At 34.5% G+C, this 16,714-nt stretch overlaps 1 protein-coding gene across 5 annotated transcripts in view; it reads right to left on the reverse strand.

Annotated features, from left to right (window-relative positions):
• The window catches only part of APP (amyloid beta precursor protein), a 175,530-nt gene that overhangs the window by 57,070 nt on the left and 101,746 nt on the right, over positions 1-16,714 (reverse strand). For 3 of the 5 annotated variants that reach the window (XR_012488001.1, XM_074300601.1, XM_074300600.1), the window contains exons 6-7: positions 11,504-11,706; positions 1,808-1,975 (exon numbers count right to left, since the gene is read on the reverse strand). Coding sequence is in view for 4 of the 5 variants with exons in the window: in XM_074300601.1 (XP_074156702.1) it covers positions 1,808-1,975; positions 11,504-11,706 (371 nt within the window). In the remaining variant the exon portion in view is untranslated. The remainder of the gene's footprint in view (positions 1-1,807; positions 1,976-11,503; positions 11,707-16,714) is intronic. The other 2 variants (XM_074300602.1, XM_074300603.1) reach the window with 1 other exon arrangement.

Below are 16,714 nucleotides of genomic sequence, written 5' to 3' on the forward strand. Positions count from 1 at the left end.
CAAAGGACTCATTTTGCCACATATTAAGCAAATAGTAGTTTTTTTGATGCCTATTAATCTAGGTTGAATAAAAAGAGTGAATGTAGAAAAAAGGATGAAAGAAGATGCTTATATTTTAAAGTCTTAGGATCAAATGAAAAACAATTCAGACAGACAGAGAAGACACAAATTTTTTATCTTGCAACAAGTAAATAATAAAAAATTCATGAAGACAAATTTCCTTCTATCCAAAAGAACAAATTATTGGAAATATGACAGAAAACTCTGTTGTGATGGTTAGAACTACTTATATGATCATCAGCAAAAATTCTTTGTTTTAGTCACACAGTCAATGAAATTACGCACTGTGTTTTATAGCCCAGCTTCTTAAACTGTGGTTCAAGACTCCATCTGGGAAATTATAATTGAATGTGAGAGTCATGAAATTATGATTTATTATCAGTAAATGTTTGATAGGTACACATATCTTATATACCAATATACCTGGAATCATATAAAAATGTCTTAGTTGAAAAGGGGTTGCAAGAGTGGAAAAAATTTAAAAAGCCCTGTTTTCTGTTAAACTATTTAGTTTACTTAATTCCATTGTTTGAAAGTGAAGGAACTTTGAATTAGCAATTCAAATGATCGAATTAGAAAATTCCAGAATAGAACTATAAGAGATTAACTAGCTGATATATTATTTTTCAGATAAAGCTATTTAAACTTTACACAAAGTATGCATATTATTCTATCCCTAAAGGAAGTGACTAAAAAGCTGTGTTCTTTTACAAGTCTTTACAAATGAAAAATTTTAACATTATATGTTTTACTGGATAGGAAGATATGATTGTTTTTTACAACTACATCTTCCCACTGTTCTGCTTATTTCTACAGAGAAGGTGATTAATAACGACACACTTCTGCAGATATACCAGTAAGGAAATGGTAACTCACAAGAATAAAGAAAAAGACTGTTCCAGATGTCTGGTAAGGGAAATTGTAGATGGATGTTCTGGAAGTGATTATAATCCAGGTATGGGTTGGACTTGATCAATTTTGAGGTTCCATCTAATTCTGAGATTCTTTAATTCTTCAAGCGTAAGAACAACTAATAGGCCTAATATTACCCCATGCACTTATCTCAGTTTCTAAAATTCAGTTTCAAAGTTCTTAGAGGTATATATGCCAGGGCTGATAGATTTTTACCTTTCAGATTTTGAGTAAGAGAACACAAAGAAGATGAACTCCATATAAATCTATTCAATGTAAAAAACAAAACCAAACAAAACAAAAAACTTATACTTGCCTGGTCAAATTGCTTCTGTTAATCAATCAACAAACATTTATTAAATTCCTACTATGTATTAGACACTGTGCTAGGTGAAAGAATGAAACAATATTGGACTCATATGTAAATATACAGAGAATAAATGAATGATAAATTCTAAGATTTTAAAGATAATAACAATATAAGTATAAGCAGGTTTTTTATGAGTTTGGCTGAGAATGAAAGGAGAGATACAGAATGAAAACTTGAAGGGGGAAAAGTATCATGATCTCAAGATATTTCTTTTCAGGTCAAAGATGTCTATCTGCAACAGCTTTTAAAGAATATAATCACCGTCATACTTTATTAGAAAAGGAAATAAATAAGTGCTAATGATTAAAAATATTGCATAGAGTGGGCAATTACAAAAGCTGACAGATGTGTTTGTTAGTGGGAGCAACAGACTTCGCAGGAATCAGAAAAATAAATTTGTTGCAGAGAGCAGAGTCAGTGGCAAGAAAGAGAGATGGCCACATGCTTGAGGAAGGATCCACTTACTGATGTTGCCACAGACTGCCATGCAGTATTCCTCAGTGCCAAAGTTGTTTCGGTTTCCACCACATCCGCCGTAAAAAAACGGTGCGCACTTCCTTTCAGTCACATCAAAGTACCAACGGGAGATCATTGCTCGACAAGGACCAGTCTCAGCTTGTTCAGAGCACACCTCTAATTATAGGATATGTGGAGGAACTACATTTAGCATGAAAATGGTTTTGTCTTACTATTTGTGTATACACATTTATTTATCTTATTGTATGAGTCCACATTTGAGATTGTGGGAAAGCAATTATCAATTCACTCTTTGGGTAATTAAATTATTTCATATGCTTTAAAAAAATTAATCGAAACAAAGGGACATATTTCTTATCTGACTTAATGAATGCACCTCATAAAAAATAAAAAAGAATACTGTCAAAAGCAATGATGTTTTTAGCTCTTGTAAGATAAATTTAAAATGTGAAAGGACCTATAAGAAAATCAAACCCAAAATTTAATAAAATTCTGAATATTTCTAATGTAAAAAGATTGTTTTAGCAGTAATGTAAGACTTTTTTTTCCCTTTTCATGGAGTGATTTTTACCAAAAGAACTGTTAGTTAAAACATTAAAATATGCCTTGAAATTATGCACACTTCTTATTTTTCACTAAGAGTTAGTATATCCCCTGTATTTTTGTATATTGTACATAGAATCATAGTACCATGGAGTTATAGTTGGAAAGGACATTACAATTCATCTAGTCCAATTACCTTATCTTTTAGATGAGGAACCTGAGTTTCAGAAGGTTAAGTGACATGTTCTATATACAGAAAAACCTTAAAACTGAACTGTATAGAATTTTGTGGCAAACAAATGACAACTTTGAATTCTACATATAAGTATCCCAATAACTATTTACACAAATATGACTCTTTACCAATAATGTTCCAAACAGGAAAACACATATAAACATTAAAACTGCTGTAATTATGAAGAAATATACTATTAAAAACTTTGTATCAATACATATTTGTCTTAGGACAGCTGAATAAATCACAGAATACAGGCAACAGGGAATAGAGAACGGAGAAGGAAGGAATATTCTGTGCCAAGAATTGAGTTAAGCACCTTTTACAAATATTGTCTAACTGGATCTTTACAACACCCCTTTGAGGAAGGAGCTATTATAATTCACATTTTATATTTGAGAAAACTGACTCAAACAGCGGCTAAGTCACTGATCCAGAGTCATATGACTAGAAAATGTTTGAGGTCATATATGAATTTGAATATCCCTGAATCAAGGCCCAGCACTCTATCCACTGCACTACCTTGCTGTCCCAGGAAAGCTAGCATATGACTAAACAGACCCTAAGTCCCCCATTTAAGATGTATGGTTGTGTGTTCCTGGGTAACTTACTTGACCTTTCAGAGCTTTAAACACCTTTCTAAGATGATAGGTTGCAGAGAAGGTGCCAACATACATATTTCTTCAAAGAATTCCATGTTCCAATGAAATCATAGGCTAAGTCTACTATCTCAATCTTATGCTAGACACTTAATTAATTTTTGGAGATAACAATAAAGGAAGGAAGAAACAAACAAACCCCAAACCAGTGTTCACATTTCAAGTTTACATTTTCATGGAGGAGACAATATTTAAATAATTAGGTACATGAAAAATACAGAACATACAGGTCACTTTAGCATCTTTGACGTCCAGGTAAAAGATCTATAGAGGTAGAGTTTAATCTGGGCTTTCAGTCAAGCCTGGGAATGCACATAAATCTTCCAGGAAGGTGGGAGCCAGTATAAAGTAATAGAGGAGGAGATTGAATGTCATGTATGAGGCACAGCAAGTAGACAAATACTTCTAGATTGTAGAATGTGTGGAAGGGCTTGAAGTGAAAGAAGGTTAAAGAAAGAGGGAAAAACTGATATGAAAAACTTTAAATGTCAAAAGAATTTTTATATTTAACAATAGGGAAACAATAGATTTCATCGAGTAAGGTTGGGGGGGATGATATAGTCGGATAAGCACTTTAGGAATAACACTTTGGAAGCTGTGTGTATGTAGGGTACAGAATGATTTGAGGCAGGAAAAATTAGAATAAGAAGACTAGTACTATAGTATAGATCAGTGGTGATGAGGGCCTGGATTAGTGTGGTGACTGGGTGAGTAGAGAGAAGAAAAATAGGAGTGCAATGAGAAATACAAATCTGACTCTCAAAACAGTAGGATTTAAAGGATGTCTCAGTTCCCCAACACTTATAAAATTATAATTGAAAGCAGGGTTCTGAATACAGGGACAAGATTTAGGGAAATTGAAGCAACGACAAAGTTCGAAGACAAACAAAAATTAAACAAATCAACTTTGATGAAGTATAAAACTATAGCAAAGATTTTCACTGACAGCAAGTATCCTACAAAGGATAAAGAGTACACTGGGGTCTGATGAGCTACATTTCCTTCTCAATACAAGTATACATAGGATTCATGAAAAATGGGCCTTAATTCATTTATTCTAATCTCCTCTCCAAGTCTCTGTGACTAAGGGTGACTGTTCTTAGGACTCAGGTCTGGGAAAGAATAACAAAGCCCTAAGACATTCCATCCCTTGATCTTGGTGTGGCAAATGAGCCAAAATTCAATTCTAGGTATTAGATAGCAACAAATAAAACACTCAAGGAAAATGATATAAAATGCAATCTCTAATCAAGAGGAACAACTTACAGCCAAAATCACGAAGGTTCCCATTCCCAATCCAATCTCATTAAAGAGAGAATTGCTGTGATGTCAACAAAAATCTTAATTTGGTCAAAAGGTTAAAATGAGAGTGTAATGAAAAATTGTACTAACAGACCAGCAAATAGGAACAGAAATCTGGCCATCAAAACAGAAAGATATCTTAATTCCAAAACACCAGCAAAAATATATCTGGAAGCAGAAATTAAACATTTATAATACTCCTATATTTGCAATACATACTTCAGCTTGAAATAAAAATTTGAGGGAGATGATTTCATGTCCCCTTTATAAAGAGGTAAATATAAGATTCAGAGGAATATTTTGCCTTTCTCCCAGAGGCAGAATATTTGTTTTAGAATACTTTTGTTATGAGGTTTGTGAGTATAATAAAGCTAGATTTTCCCTAAAGTCATTCTGGAATTGCAATGAGCAATAAAGCATTATCGTCACCATTATTATTACTGTCATATTATCATTCTTTTCATCCTTTTAGTTTTCATTAAATAAAGTTAACGTAGAAAATCACCAATATGTGAGCTGGTAATGATGAAGGATAAACTGATATAACCATCTATTACTTTCAGGAAATACTTGAAATAAAGATTCATACAGTCAAAATGGAAAATTTATTATACTTTAGAAGCTATGCTATTTGGTGCATATATATTCAATAAGGATACTAATTCATTTTCTATGGTACTGAAAATGTAGTTCCTCTGGTTATCTTTTAAAACTAGTTCTATTTTTGATTTTGATTTGTCTGAGACCGAAATTGCTATGCCTAACTTTTTTGCTTCAGAAGAGATTCTGCTTTAGACCTTTATTTTAACTCTGTGTATCCTCCTGTTTCAAGGCTGTCTCTTGTAAACAACATATTGTTGGATTCTGACTTTTAAATTCATTTTACTAACTTCTTCCATTTTATGAATGAGTGCATCTCATTCACATTCAGAGTTATGATTATTACAGTCGCTAACATATTGTCTTCTATTTATTCTTCTTTTTTCTTAATCTGTCCCCTTCCCAAGAAGTCAACTTTACTTTTAGCCAATGCCTCCCTCAATCTTTCTTTTTATCATTCCTTCCCTTAATCCCTTCACCAAATCAGAAGAGAATGAGGTTCAAGCATTGCCTGTCTCCCTCCCCATTTTTGCCCCTATTTCTTTTATGCAAGATTATTTCCATTCTTCTTATCCCTTACCCCATTTCCCAGTGTATCCCTTTTTCACCTTTCCATTCTTTTTTTTTCAGATCATATCAACATAACAGATTAATAATACCTTATTCTCTATCTAAATAGACTCCTTCCAAATTCTATGATGATGATAAAAGTTCTAAGTGGTTTTTTATATATATCATCTTCCCATCTGGCAATGTAAACAGTTTAAATTTATTAAGTTCCTTATGATTCTTATTTCATGTGTATCTTATTATGTTTCTCTTGACTGTTATGTTTCAATTCTTTATGTGTCAGATTTTTCTAGTCAACTCTGCGGAATACTTAAAAAGGTTCTATTTTGTTAAATATCCCTTGAAGAATTACATTAAATTTTGCTGAGTAGTTTACTGATTGTGATCCTAGCTCCTCTGCCTTCTAGAATATTATATTCAAAGTTCTTTTATTGTTATAACTACTAAATTTTGTATGATCTTATCTGGATCTATGATATTTTAACTTTTTTTCTGAATGCTTGTAGTATTTTCTCATTGGCCTGAAAGCTTAGGAATTGGTTATAAAATTCCTGGGAGTTCAATTTTGGGATGTTTTACAGGAGTTGGCTAGCAGATTCCTTCAATTTCTACTTTGCCATCTAGTTCTAAGAAATCTTAGTCTAGAAACTCCTAAGATTTTTCCTCTGATTGCTTCAAATTTCATGTCTTAGCTTCTATTATTATTTTTTTATCCCAGCTTTCAGATAATTCAGTAATTCTTTTATTATCTCTCTCAACCTAATTTTTTTCTGGATTGTTTATCTCATGAAATATTTTATATTTTCTTCTTTTTTTTTCAGTCTTTGGATTTTGTTTTATTGTTTCTTGATATCTCATAGAGTCATCACCTTCCATTTGACCAATTATAATTTAGGGGGACTTATTTTGTTAATTATATTTTCAAACTTCAGTTATCATTTAGTCAATTCAAAATTTTTAAGGAATTTAAAAATTTTTTTGCTGCCTTTACCAAGATGTAGCTCTCTTTTCACCATTTTCTTGCATTGCTCCTTTCTTTTTCCATTTTTCTCTATAATTATGATATTTTAAAAATTATTTTTACTCTTCTGTATATCTAGCTTTAATTTTGGGTACTTATTGAACTTGTGTCCAATCTGAATTTTTCTCTGAGGTTTTGCTTATAAATGTTTATAGGTGTGTTTTTTTCCCTTTTCTTTTCCCCTCTGAGTCTGTATCTTCAGCTTCCCTATTGTCGTGGTAGCTTTCTAATGGTCAGATTTTTTAGTTAGTTACTCATTTTCTAGCCTATTTTTTGATTTTGTACTTTATATTAGACTTGGGCTCTGGTCATCTCTGGGGATATGAGTGATTAGCCAATATTTTAGGCTTTTAAATTCTGTTCTTGGGGCAGCTAGGTAGCACAGTGGATAGAGCACCAGCCTTGAATTCAGGAGGACTAGAGTTCAAATCTGGTCTCAGACACTTAACACTTCCTAGCTGTGTGACCCTGGGCAAGTCACTTAACCCCAGCCTCAGAGGGAGGAAAAAAAAATCCTGTTCTTTTCACAGCTATGTATGGTAGTCTGTAAATTTTTGATCTTTCCAAAGTGGTATGATCCAGAATGTAGTCTGGACATTGCCTCCCTTGTCTGCACCCTTACCAAAGAAGGCCTTCTGTTCCCATTTCCACCATTTAAGGATCGCAGTCAATTGTGTACCATGCTTTTTGGCTCTTTCTAATTCCACAGTATTGTTAGAACATTTTTTCTGTGCTGTAAGATGGAAAAAATGACTCACTGTGACTTTCTGTTGGTTAACCTACTCATAATTTGGTTTGACATACTTTTTAAAAATGTTTAGAGGAGTAGGTTGGGAAGACTCACCAAAATTGCTAACTTAACTCATCCATTTTGGCTCAGCCTTTTAAAAATTTATTATATTTTAGAGGAATTTTATAAAAAGATAGAAATGCTGATTTCAAACAAGTAACAGTAAGTAAAGAAATTATAAAAAGATAACCAGGGAATTTATATTGTTTAAAGCAACATAAAAAAAAAAAATCAGTATTTGGCAGCTATTCCGTTCTGGATCACTGATCCCCAGGAGGTCACCTCTCCTCATTGCAGGGGAACTGATTCCAGGAATAGTGTTCTAGGGTAGGGAGCTGCTGTGGTACCCAATCAGTGTAATGAAAGAGGAATACGTTCAGAAGCAAGTAATAGGGGGTGGAGTTAAGATGGCAGGGCAGCCTAGCTCCCCTCTGCCTTCTCAAAAATATATGGACGGAATTCTGTTTGGGAAACCAAAGAAAAATTTCCAATGAGTACTTTTTGTCAGCTCAATGAGGCATGTGTGTGTGTGTGTGTGTGTGTGTGTGTGTGTGTAACACATATACACAGAGGCAGAGAAAGATCTATAGACACTGCAGATGGTCTGGTTAGTAGTGCACAACCCACACAGCATTTTGGCACCAAGGGGACTAAAAGAAGGCTAGGATAGGGCACAAGGGCAGAAAGAAACTCCAGTGGATCTTTGAATTAGTGCCGAGTGCAAGAACAAGGACCATCTAGTAGCCCTGTCCCCCGCTGCCCAGTTTTGCGTTATATATCAAAAGTGGATTAGAGTGATCATGGACATGGGTCTTGGCTCAAGTAAGGAACAAGTTCTGGAAACAGAGACATGTGAATCTGAGGAATAGAGCAAAAATATAGAGCCAGAATTTTACTTTCTGTTTAAGCCAAACAACCAGGACAGGGGTCTCAAGCCAAAGGAAACGGGCAGTTCATTTGCTCTCAACTTTCAAGGCCTCCCAGCAGGCTAATATTAATGGAGTCCACTAGCAGTCTACTGAGACTCCTATGCAAGCACAAGTCAAGAGATCCAACCTAGTCAGAAAAAACGAAGGGGTCAGAGCAGGATGGAAAGCAGACCTTACCCCAGATTAGAGCTTATAGGCCCACAGCCAGAGCTGTGAAAGCAGCAGCAGAACAGAAGACATTCGAGGCTCAGAGCAGATAAGCCTTTAGAAATATGCAGAAACCAGCACTAACAGAGTCCCAAGTCAACAAGGAGTCCGAAAGAATAGACAAAGAACAGAAAAGACTTTTCTTCATCATCAAAAATCAATCTGGTGATCAGAATGCTCAAGACACAAACCCAAAAGAAAATTACTAAAAAAGCAAACACATACAAAGCCCTACAGAAAAATGCAGCTTGGACACAGGTCTAATAAAAAATTTCTAGGAGTTAAAAACCAAATGAGAGCTATAGAGAGAAAAAAATTATTGACTATGCAATCATCAGAGTCACAAATGTCTAAAAAAAGAAAGACCTATGTCTTCATTACATTATGAAGTATAGCACAGGAACCTTTCCCAATTTCTGAAACTTAATTATCTACTATTAGTGCTAAAATTTTCTTTATTGTGCAATTATTTTTCAGAAAGAAAGATATGGAAAGAGAACTAATAGCTTGGAAAAAGAGGTGCAAAATGTTATTTAAAAAATAACTCCTTAAAAATTATATTTGGTCAAATGAAAACTAGTGACTCTATAAGACATCAAAAAATAATAAAATAAAGACAACCCTTCCCATTTCCCCAACCAAAGAGTAGAAAACATGAATATCACATAGAAAAAAACAATTGACTTGTAAATCTAAATATTTCTACATCTAAGAATCACTGGATGACCTGAGAGGCATGAATTTAAAACAAAGAAAAAAACCAATATTCCTAGGACTATTATAGCCAAATCTGCAGGTACTAGGGGAAGGAAAGAATATACAGCAGGCAAAAAAAAAAAAAAAAAAAAAAAAAGAATTCAAGTATAGAGGAGTCACAGTTAGGATTTTACACAATTTGGCAGTCTCTATTACACAGAAGTGCATAGTATTATAGAAGGCAAAGGATCTAAGCTTACAAAAGAGAACAGCATATCAAGGAAACACAGTATATTTCCACAGAGTAAAAAAGTGGAACTTTAACGAATTGGAGTACTTCAAAGCATTCCAGATAAAAAGCTAAGCAGAAAATCTGACACAAGCAGAAGTTAAGAGAAGCATAAAAAGATAAACAGTTTGAGTGAGAAATCATAAGGGACTAAACAAGATTAAACTGTTTACATTCTTACAAGGGGAGATGATATGTGTAGGAGTTATTTTTCCTAACCACATACCAATAAAATGAAAAATCTAAATGAAATAAATGTATATTTTTAAGAAAATGTAAAAAACAAACAAATAAAAACAAAACCACAAAGCCCAGACCATAGAACAGGAAATAGAATACTTAAATAACCCTATCTTAGAAAGATAAATTCATCATTCCATAAATGAATTCCACTCCACCTACAAAATTCCACCTATCCCCTGTCCCCCCAAGACCCAACCCTACTTCCAAGCCAAACCAAAAACAAACAAAAAAATAGGGCCAGATGGATTTACAAGTGAATTCTGCTAAAATAAGTGTATGTGGTTCAGCTGTGTCCATCTCTTTGTGATCCCAGTATATCAATATTGTCTTTGTGGGGTTTTTTTTGGCAAAAATACTGGAGTAGTTTGCCATTTCCTCTTCCAGTGGGTTAAGGCAAACAGAAGTTAAATGACTTGCCCAGCATCACAAAGCTAGGGTCTGAGGTCATATTTGAACTCAGGTCTTGACTTGAAATCACTTTATCCACTAAACCACTTTGTTGGTAGTCATTTATCTAAAACTAAGAACCAGAATTATCTGTATTAAGATGAGGAATGAAGTCAGTTATTTCCATCATCACCATTAACATTCAATATTGTACTAGAAATGCTAACTATGCAATGATAAGAAAAAGAAATTTAGAGAATTACTCATTCTACTCATTTTAATTACTCATTAGATAAAGAAGAAACCAAAGTATCATGTTTTGCAGATGATCTAATGGTTGATTTAACAAACTCCAGATTGTCAATTGAAAATCTAATTGAAACAATGAACAACTTTAGCAAGTTGCAAGATGTAAAATAAATCTATAAAAACAATCAGCATTTCTATATACTATCAAGATAATATAGAAGAAAGAGAAAGTGAAATTCCAAATCAAATATCTATAAATAGCATAAAAATTCTTAGGATTATTGATACATGAGAGAAAGAAGAAATGGAAAAAAATTAATGTTTAAAATATTGATTTAAAAAATTTTTCCCCAAATTACATGTAAAAATAAAATTTAACAATAATTTAAAAGCATCTATTACTTCTTTAAAAGCAAACTGTAGGGATAAGAAGAAAATGAGTATTTTTCACATATGCAGCTTAGTGAATTTAAAAATACAGTAGCTGTGAAAAATGGGGGAAAAAATACAGTAGCCATCCAATAATTATTATGTTTTATCTGGAAAGTAAGCTATCCTTGAGGATTTTATGTTTCATTAAGATATCTAGCACTGATCTTTTTGAACAAATTGCTGCATCCAAAAAATTCAAATATATTTTCCCCAGATCATAATTTAAATGTATCTACATGCATACATTGTATGTACATATATCTATTCGCATGTGCATTTAAATGTCTATATTTATAAAACATACTAAAAACACAAACATGTATATGGACATATATATGCATGCATACACAAATACACAAACACATATGTACAAATAGGCATTAAACAAAAAAAACCTCTTGCTTAAATACTATAAATCAAGAAAAGCATTGGATACTAAAACAATGTGGAATATTTTGCTGTTTGGAACATTTTAAAAATAGTAAAGGTCATATTTTTCTTGTCAGCTGAAAAACATCCAAAATGAGATTACCTCTAACAACCTCTTCTACAGATTCAGTAGTGGTAGTGGTGGTGGTAGTACTGGCAACACTAGTGGTTCTTTCTGTAGCCTCTTCATATTGTTCCTCAGTCTCTTCTTCTACTTCATCTCCATCACCATCATCATCATTGTTATCTTCATCTTCTACATCAACTACTTCCTCCTCTTCTGCAACTTCTACTACTTTGTCATCACTGTAGAGAGAAAAGCATCATTTTATTGAATGTGCAAACTGTCAAAAAAAAAAAAAGACCCCTGTCTTTACTAAGGAAGTATATGATAGGAACCCTTTTTAATTTCTGAAGCTTCAAGCTAATCTACTGTTACAATATACTAGGTTCTCTTTATTGCATAATCATTGCACATCATATGACGCTGCTGTAACGTGTGATAGAAAAGTAAGTCTTTGGACTTGTGACTCAGGTAAGAGGACACAGGATCCCTGATCTCTTGGTGGCAATCTAGTCCAACTCCCTCATGTCACAGATGCCCAGGGGGATTAATGGAGTTGCTCAGGCTCACCAAAGGGCTAAGTCCCACGTGATAGGACTCCTAACTCTAGAGCAAATAGACTGGATAAGATGAAGTCTGGCCATCAATAAATCAAATGATGATTAGGTGTTGTTTATTCTTTGTTCTTGAAAAGGACTATGACATCAGGGAGGCGATGCCATGACATGCAAATGAATTGGATTTAAGTGGGGAAGGATTGGGCAAGGTCACCTGCCTGACCTTCCCCTCCAGAGCCATCTGGGCCCATTGTTGGGACACAGATCAGGATGTGTGAGCAAGGCCCTAGATGAAATGGGAGACCTTGGCCTTTTTAAGTAAGATCTTTGATAGGTTAAAGTTTGACTGAGGCTGCACTCACTGAGTGATGAAGGCAAAGAATCTCCTCTTTCATGTAGTCCAAAAAAATCTAACTAACTAAATGAATGAATGAGTGAATCTGGGAGGGAAAGACCCTCTGGATTTCTGGCCAATGCAGAAATGATCGCTATTTACATTCGGTCTGAGTCAAACAGTGACCAAATGGGTTTGGCCTAGGACCTACTGATGGCCAGTTACAATCAGATTGGTTTTAGTTTAAGGTCTAGTCTTTAAAAAAGAAATCTTGCCTCCATGACACATCTAAGTAGATATATAAAACTTATGCAAAGCACATACAAAGGAAGAGTCAGCACCAGGAGCCAGAGGTATCAGCAAAGTCCTCAAAAAAAAAAAAAATGGAGTTTGAGGAAATCCTTATGGAGTCAGGAATTCTACAGATAGAGGTGTGATTTGAGAACTATCTGTTGCAGGCATGTGGAGATAATTCAGTATTGTATGCCAAGAACAAAAATGGCTAGAGTCAGCAGGCCTAAGGGTACAAAAAAAGGGTAAAAATGGCTCCTACCCTCCAAGAACTCACATTTTAATAGAGAAAACATGCAAAGAAATATAGAACACAAAGTTTTGCAAGGGCTAACGTTGAAGAATTGTCCATACATATGTTTAAAAAAATAAAAAGCTTTAATAAAGAAAAAACAAATAAACAAAAAGAAATATACAGGGAAAATTGGAGGTAATCTCACAGTGAAGGCACAGTTTAAAGGGGACCAGGAAAAGCTTCTTATAGAATGTGTAATTTGAACTGAGGCTTAAAGAAAACCAGGAAGTAGAGATGAAAAAGTTTAAGAAAAAAGGAGAGGAAGTAAGGTGCAAGGTTGTAAATGATTTAAAAGTTTAAAAGGATTTTATATTTTATCTAAAAGGTCATAAGGAGCCACTAGAATGTACGGAGTGGAGGGGTGATATGGTCAAACCTGATTTTTTTTTTAGAAAAATCATTTTGGCAGTTGAGTGGAGGTAGGGAGGACAAACAGAAGGCCTTGATAATAGTCTGGGCTCACAGTGAAGAGGGCCTACATAAGGGTGGCCAGCTATGTTAGAGCATGTAAAGGAATTATAGTATAAAGATAGAATTGATAAGACTTGGCAAAAGATTAGATGGAATGGGGAAGCATGGCGAGATATGGGCAAAAGTCAACAATGAACAACCACGTTGGGAGCCTGTGAAGATGTGAGATTAGTGTGTTCCCTGGCCTGTAACAAAGACATGCTTGAGAGAGGATTGTTTGAAGTGACATCTAATTAGTTCAGTGTTGGACATATTGATTTTAATATGTTAATATTCAAAATGTTCAAAAGTTAGTTAAACATGTGCAAATGGAAGTTAGGAGAGGTGTAGGCTGGACAAGTCAATCTGAGAATTATTGGCATAGAAGTAGTAACTCAGTCATGGGAGCTGATGAAATCAACAAATGAAATTATTAATAAAGTAAAAAAAGAAAAGAAGGTCCAGGGCAGAACTTAGGGGGTACCTATGATGAGGGCGTGTGAGCCAGATGAATATCCAGCAAAATTGGTAGGTAGAGAACCAGGATAGCATAATGTCAAAAAAATAGAAATGAGAGTATCAAAGAAAAGAGCGTGATCAAGTCTGTGAAGAGGTCAAGAAAGATGAAGATAGAAAAGGCCATTAGATTTGGCATTTTGGAAATCAAGTCGTCATTTTGGAGAAAGCAACTTTGGTCGAATGATGAGGTGGATAATAGCCAGTAATAATGAGAGGAATAACATAGGGGCAATATATTGAAGGATATGGGATAGAATGAGATCAAGAATGCATGTAGAGGGGTCAACCTTGGCACAAAAAGGGACACGTCTTTTTGTGAGACAAGAGTGAAGAAGACAGTGGTGGAAGACATCTTAGTGAGGTGAAATTTGGAAGAGAATAGAGGAGCTCTTAGAATATTCTATCAATTTTTTTCCCAATGAACTGCAAGGCTGAGGAAATGGAGTGGGTAGTATGGGAGGAATGAGGATAGTCTGGCAGAGTATGTGAAAGAAAATATGTGTAAGACACCTAGAAAGGTAGGCTAGAAACATATTGTGAAGTACAATATAAGTCAAACCAAATTTTATATTCACTCTTGAAATATTAGTCATGTGGATTTTGCTAAATAGGGGAATGTAAATTCATAAGAGATATGCTTTAAACAAATCACTTTGGTAAATCTGTGGTGGATGAATTGGAGTGGAAAGAAATTTAAGCCAAGAAAGTCAATTAGGAAGTGAATGCAATAGTTTAAAGGAGAAATGATGAGGGTCTAAACAAAGGAAGTAGCTATATAAATGAAAAGAAGAGTCACAGGAGAGCTTTTGCAAAAGTAGGAATGAGGAGACTTAGCACCAGAGCAGATGTGTGGGATGAGTGAAAGTTGTTTAGAATGACACTAAAGTAAAAGTCTGTTTGACTGAAAAAAATGGTGGTATCCTCAGTAGCAAAAAGGAATCTCAGGAGAAGAAAGGGTTTGAAGAGAAAGACATTGAATTCTCTCAGTGTTCAGGTTGAGATGCCTACAAGATAACTAGTTTAAGACATACAAAACAGAGTTGGTAATTTGGAACAGGAATTCAGAAGAAAGAACAGAACAGGATATCGAGATCTAGGAGTCATCTGCACAGCAACAATATCTGAAATCTTGGGAGCTGATGAGCTCACAATGTGAGAACATGGAAAATTAAAACAAAGTCCAAGATACAGCCTTAGAGGCACATTATAGCATTAAGGAGCACAATGCTGATGATAATTCAGCAATGAGACTGAGGTAGATCATTCAGGTGGCTAAGAAGAGAACCAAGAGAGAGAAGTAACACAAAATCGCAAAATATCCCAGAGAAATGATCAACAGTGTAATTACTGCAGAAATTTCAGAAAGGATGAGTATTCTGAAATTCAGATGTAGTGACCAAGAATCACTGGCAACTTTGGAAACAACAGTTTCAACTGGATGATGTAAACAGGAACCAGAATGCAGAGCATTAAGAATGAGAGAGAGAAAGCAAAAACAATTAATTAGATGTGGGTTTTTTTCCCTCAAGTAGTTTGGAAAAGAGAAGAGAAATATAAGATGACAGTTAGGATAGTTATCTGCAGGGTGTTTGTGTTTTAAGGGTAGAGAGTTTGCATAAGTCTATAGAGAGGAAGGAATTAGTAGATAAGAATGAAGATTAAAGAATAGAAGTCCAGAGGAAGTGACTTTAGCTCAGAATGAGCTATGCTTGTTAAAGGAATCTAAGGACTGCAAAAAGAGCTTTCTTAGTTATATTGAGACAAAAAGACATATGAAAGATAGGATATTAACTTTGCTTCATATGGATGGCATAATATTTGACACCTCCATTCTTATTTTTCAAATGAGAATGACTTTTATACTGAAAATGACAGGACAAAAGCAACTATTGGGAATTTATACCCTAAGTATGTAAGGTAATAAATACCTAAAAGAATACTTACAGCAATCTTGATCAATTTAAGTCTCCTGGACCAAATGGACTACAACTGAACTACAACTTCAGTTGCTGAAAGAACTATCAAAAGTGAGAGCTATCAGTGATATGAAGGATAACAAAATGGGAAGAGGCACCATGAGACAGAAAAAATGGTTACTATCACAGTTTTCAAAAAAAAAAAAGGAAGAAAAATGAGCCTATCAACTAGTGAGCATGATTCAATTCCTGGGAAAATTCTTCAAAGGATCATTACAGAGATGGATAATGAATATCTAGAGATGAAGTAATTACAGAAAGTCATCATGACTTTATCAACATGTCATGTTAGAGCAATTTCTTAGTCTAGGTAAATTTCTTTTTTGACAGGGAAACTAATATAATAGATGAAGGGAATGCTATGGATATAATTTATCTAGATTTTAGCAAAGCTTTTGAGGAATTATCTAATACTATTCTTGTGGAAAAGGTAGACATGTTGTTTGTCCTTCGTTCTCGAAGAGGACCTTGACATCAGGTAGGTGATATCATGTGATATCCAACAAGTGAGATGGATTTAAGTGAGGGAGGGCTGTGTAAGATCACCTGTCTCACTTTCCCTCCCAAGTTATCTGGGTCCAGTAGCCAGATAGATCAGGATAGAGATGGCCTTGGATGCAGTGGGAGACTTTGGCCTTTTTAAGCTAAGATCTTCCATGGCTCTCAGTCTGACTGACCCTGCACCCATTCAGTAATTAAGCCTAGGTAGCATTGAGGCAAAGAATGGCCTCTTTCATCTAGTCAAAAATCTAGTTACTAAACTCCAAGGAACAAATAGATGGATTCAGATCTAGTTAGATAGCAAGACTCAAAGAGTAGTTGTTAATA

This window comes from Sminthopsis crassicaudata, chromosome 3, assembly GCF_048593235.1.
Source record: "Sminthopsis crassicaudata isolate SCR6 chromosome 3, ASM4859323v1, whole genome shotgun sequence".
In the NCBI taxonomy this organism is placed as follows: Eukaryota; Metazoa; Chordata; class Mammalia; order Dasyuromorphia; family Dasyuridae; genus Sminthopsis; species Sminthopsis crassicaudata.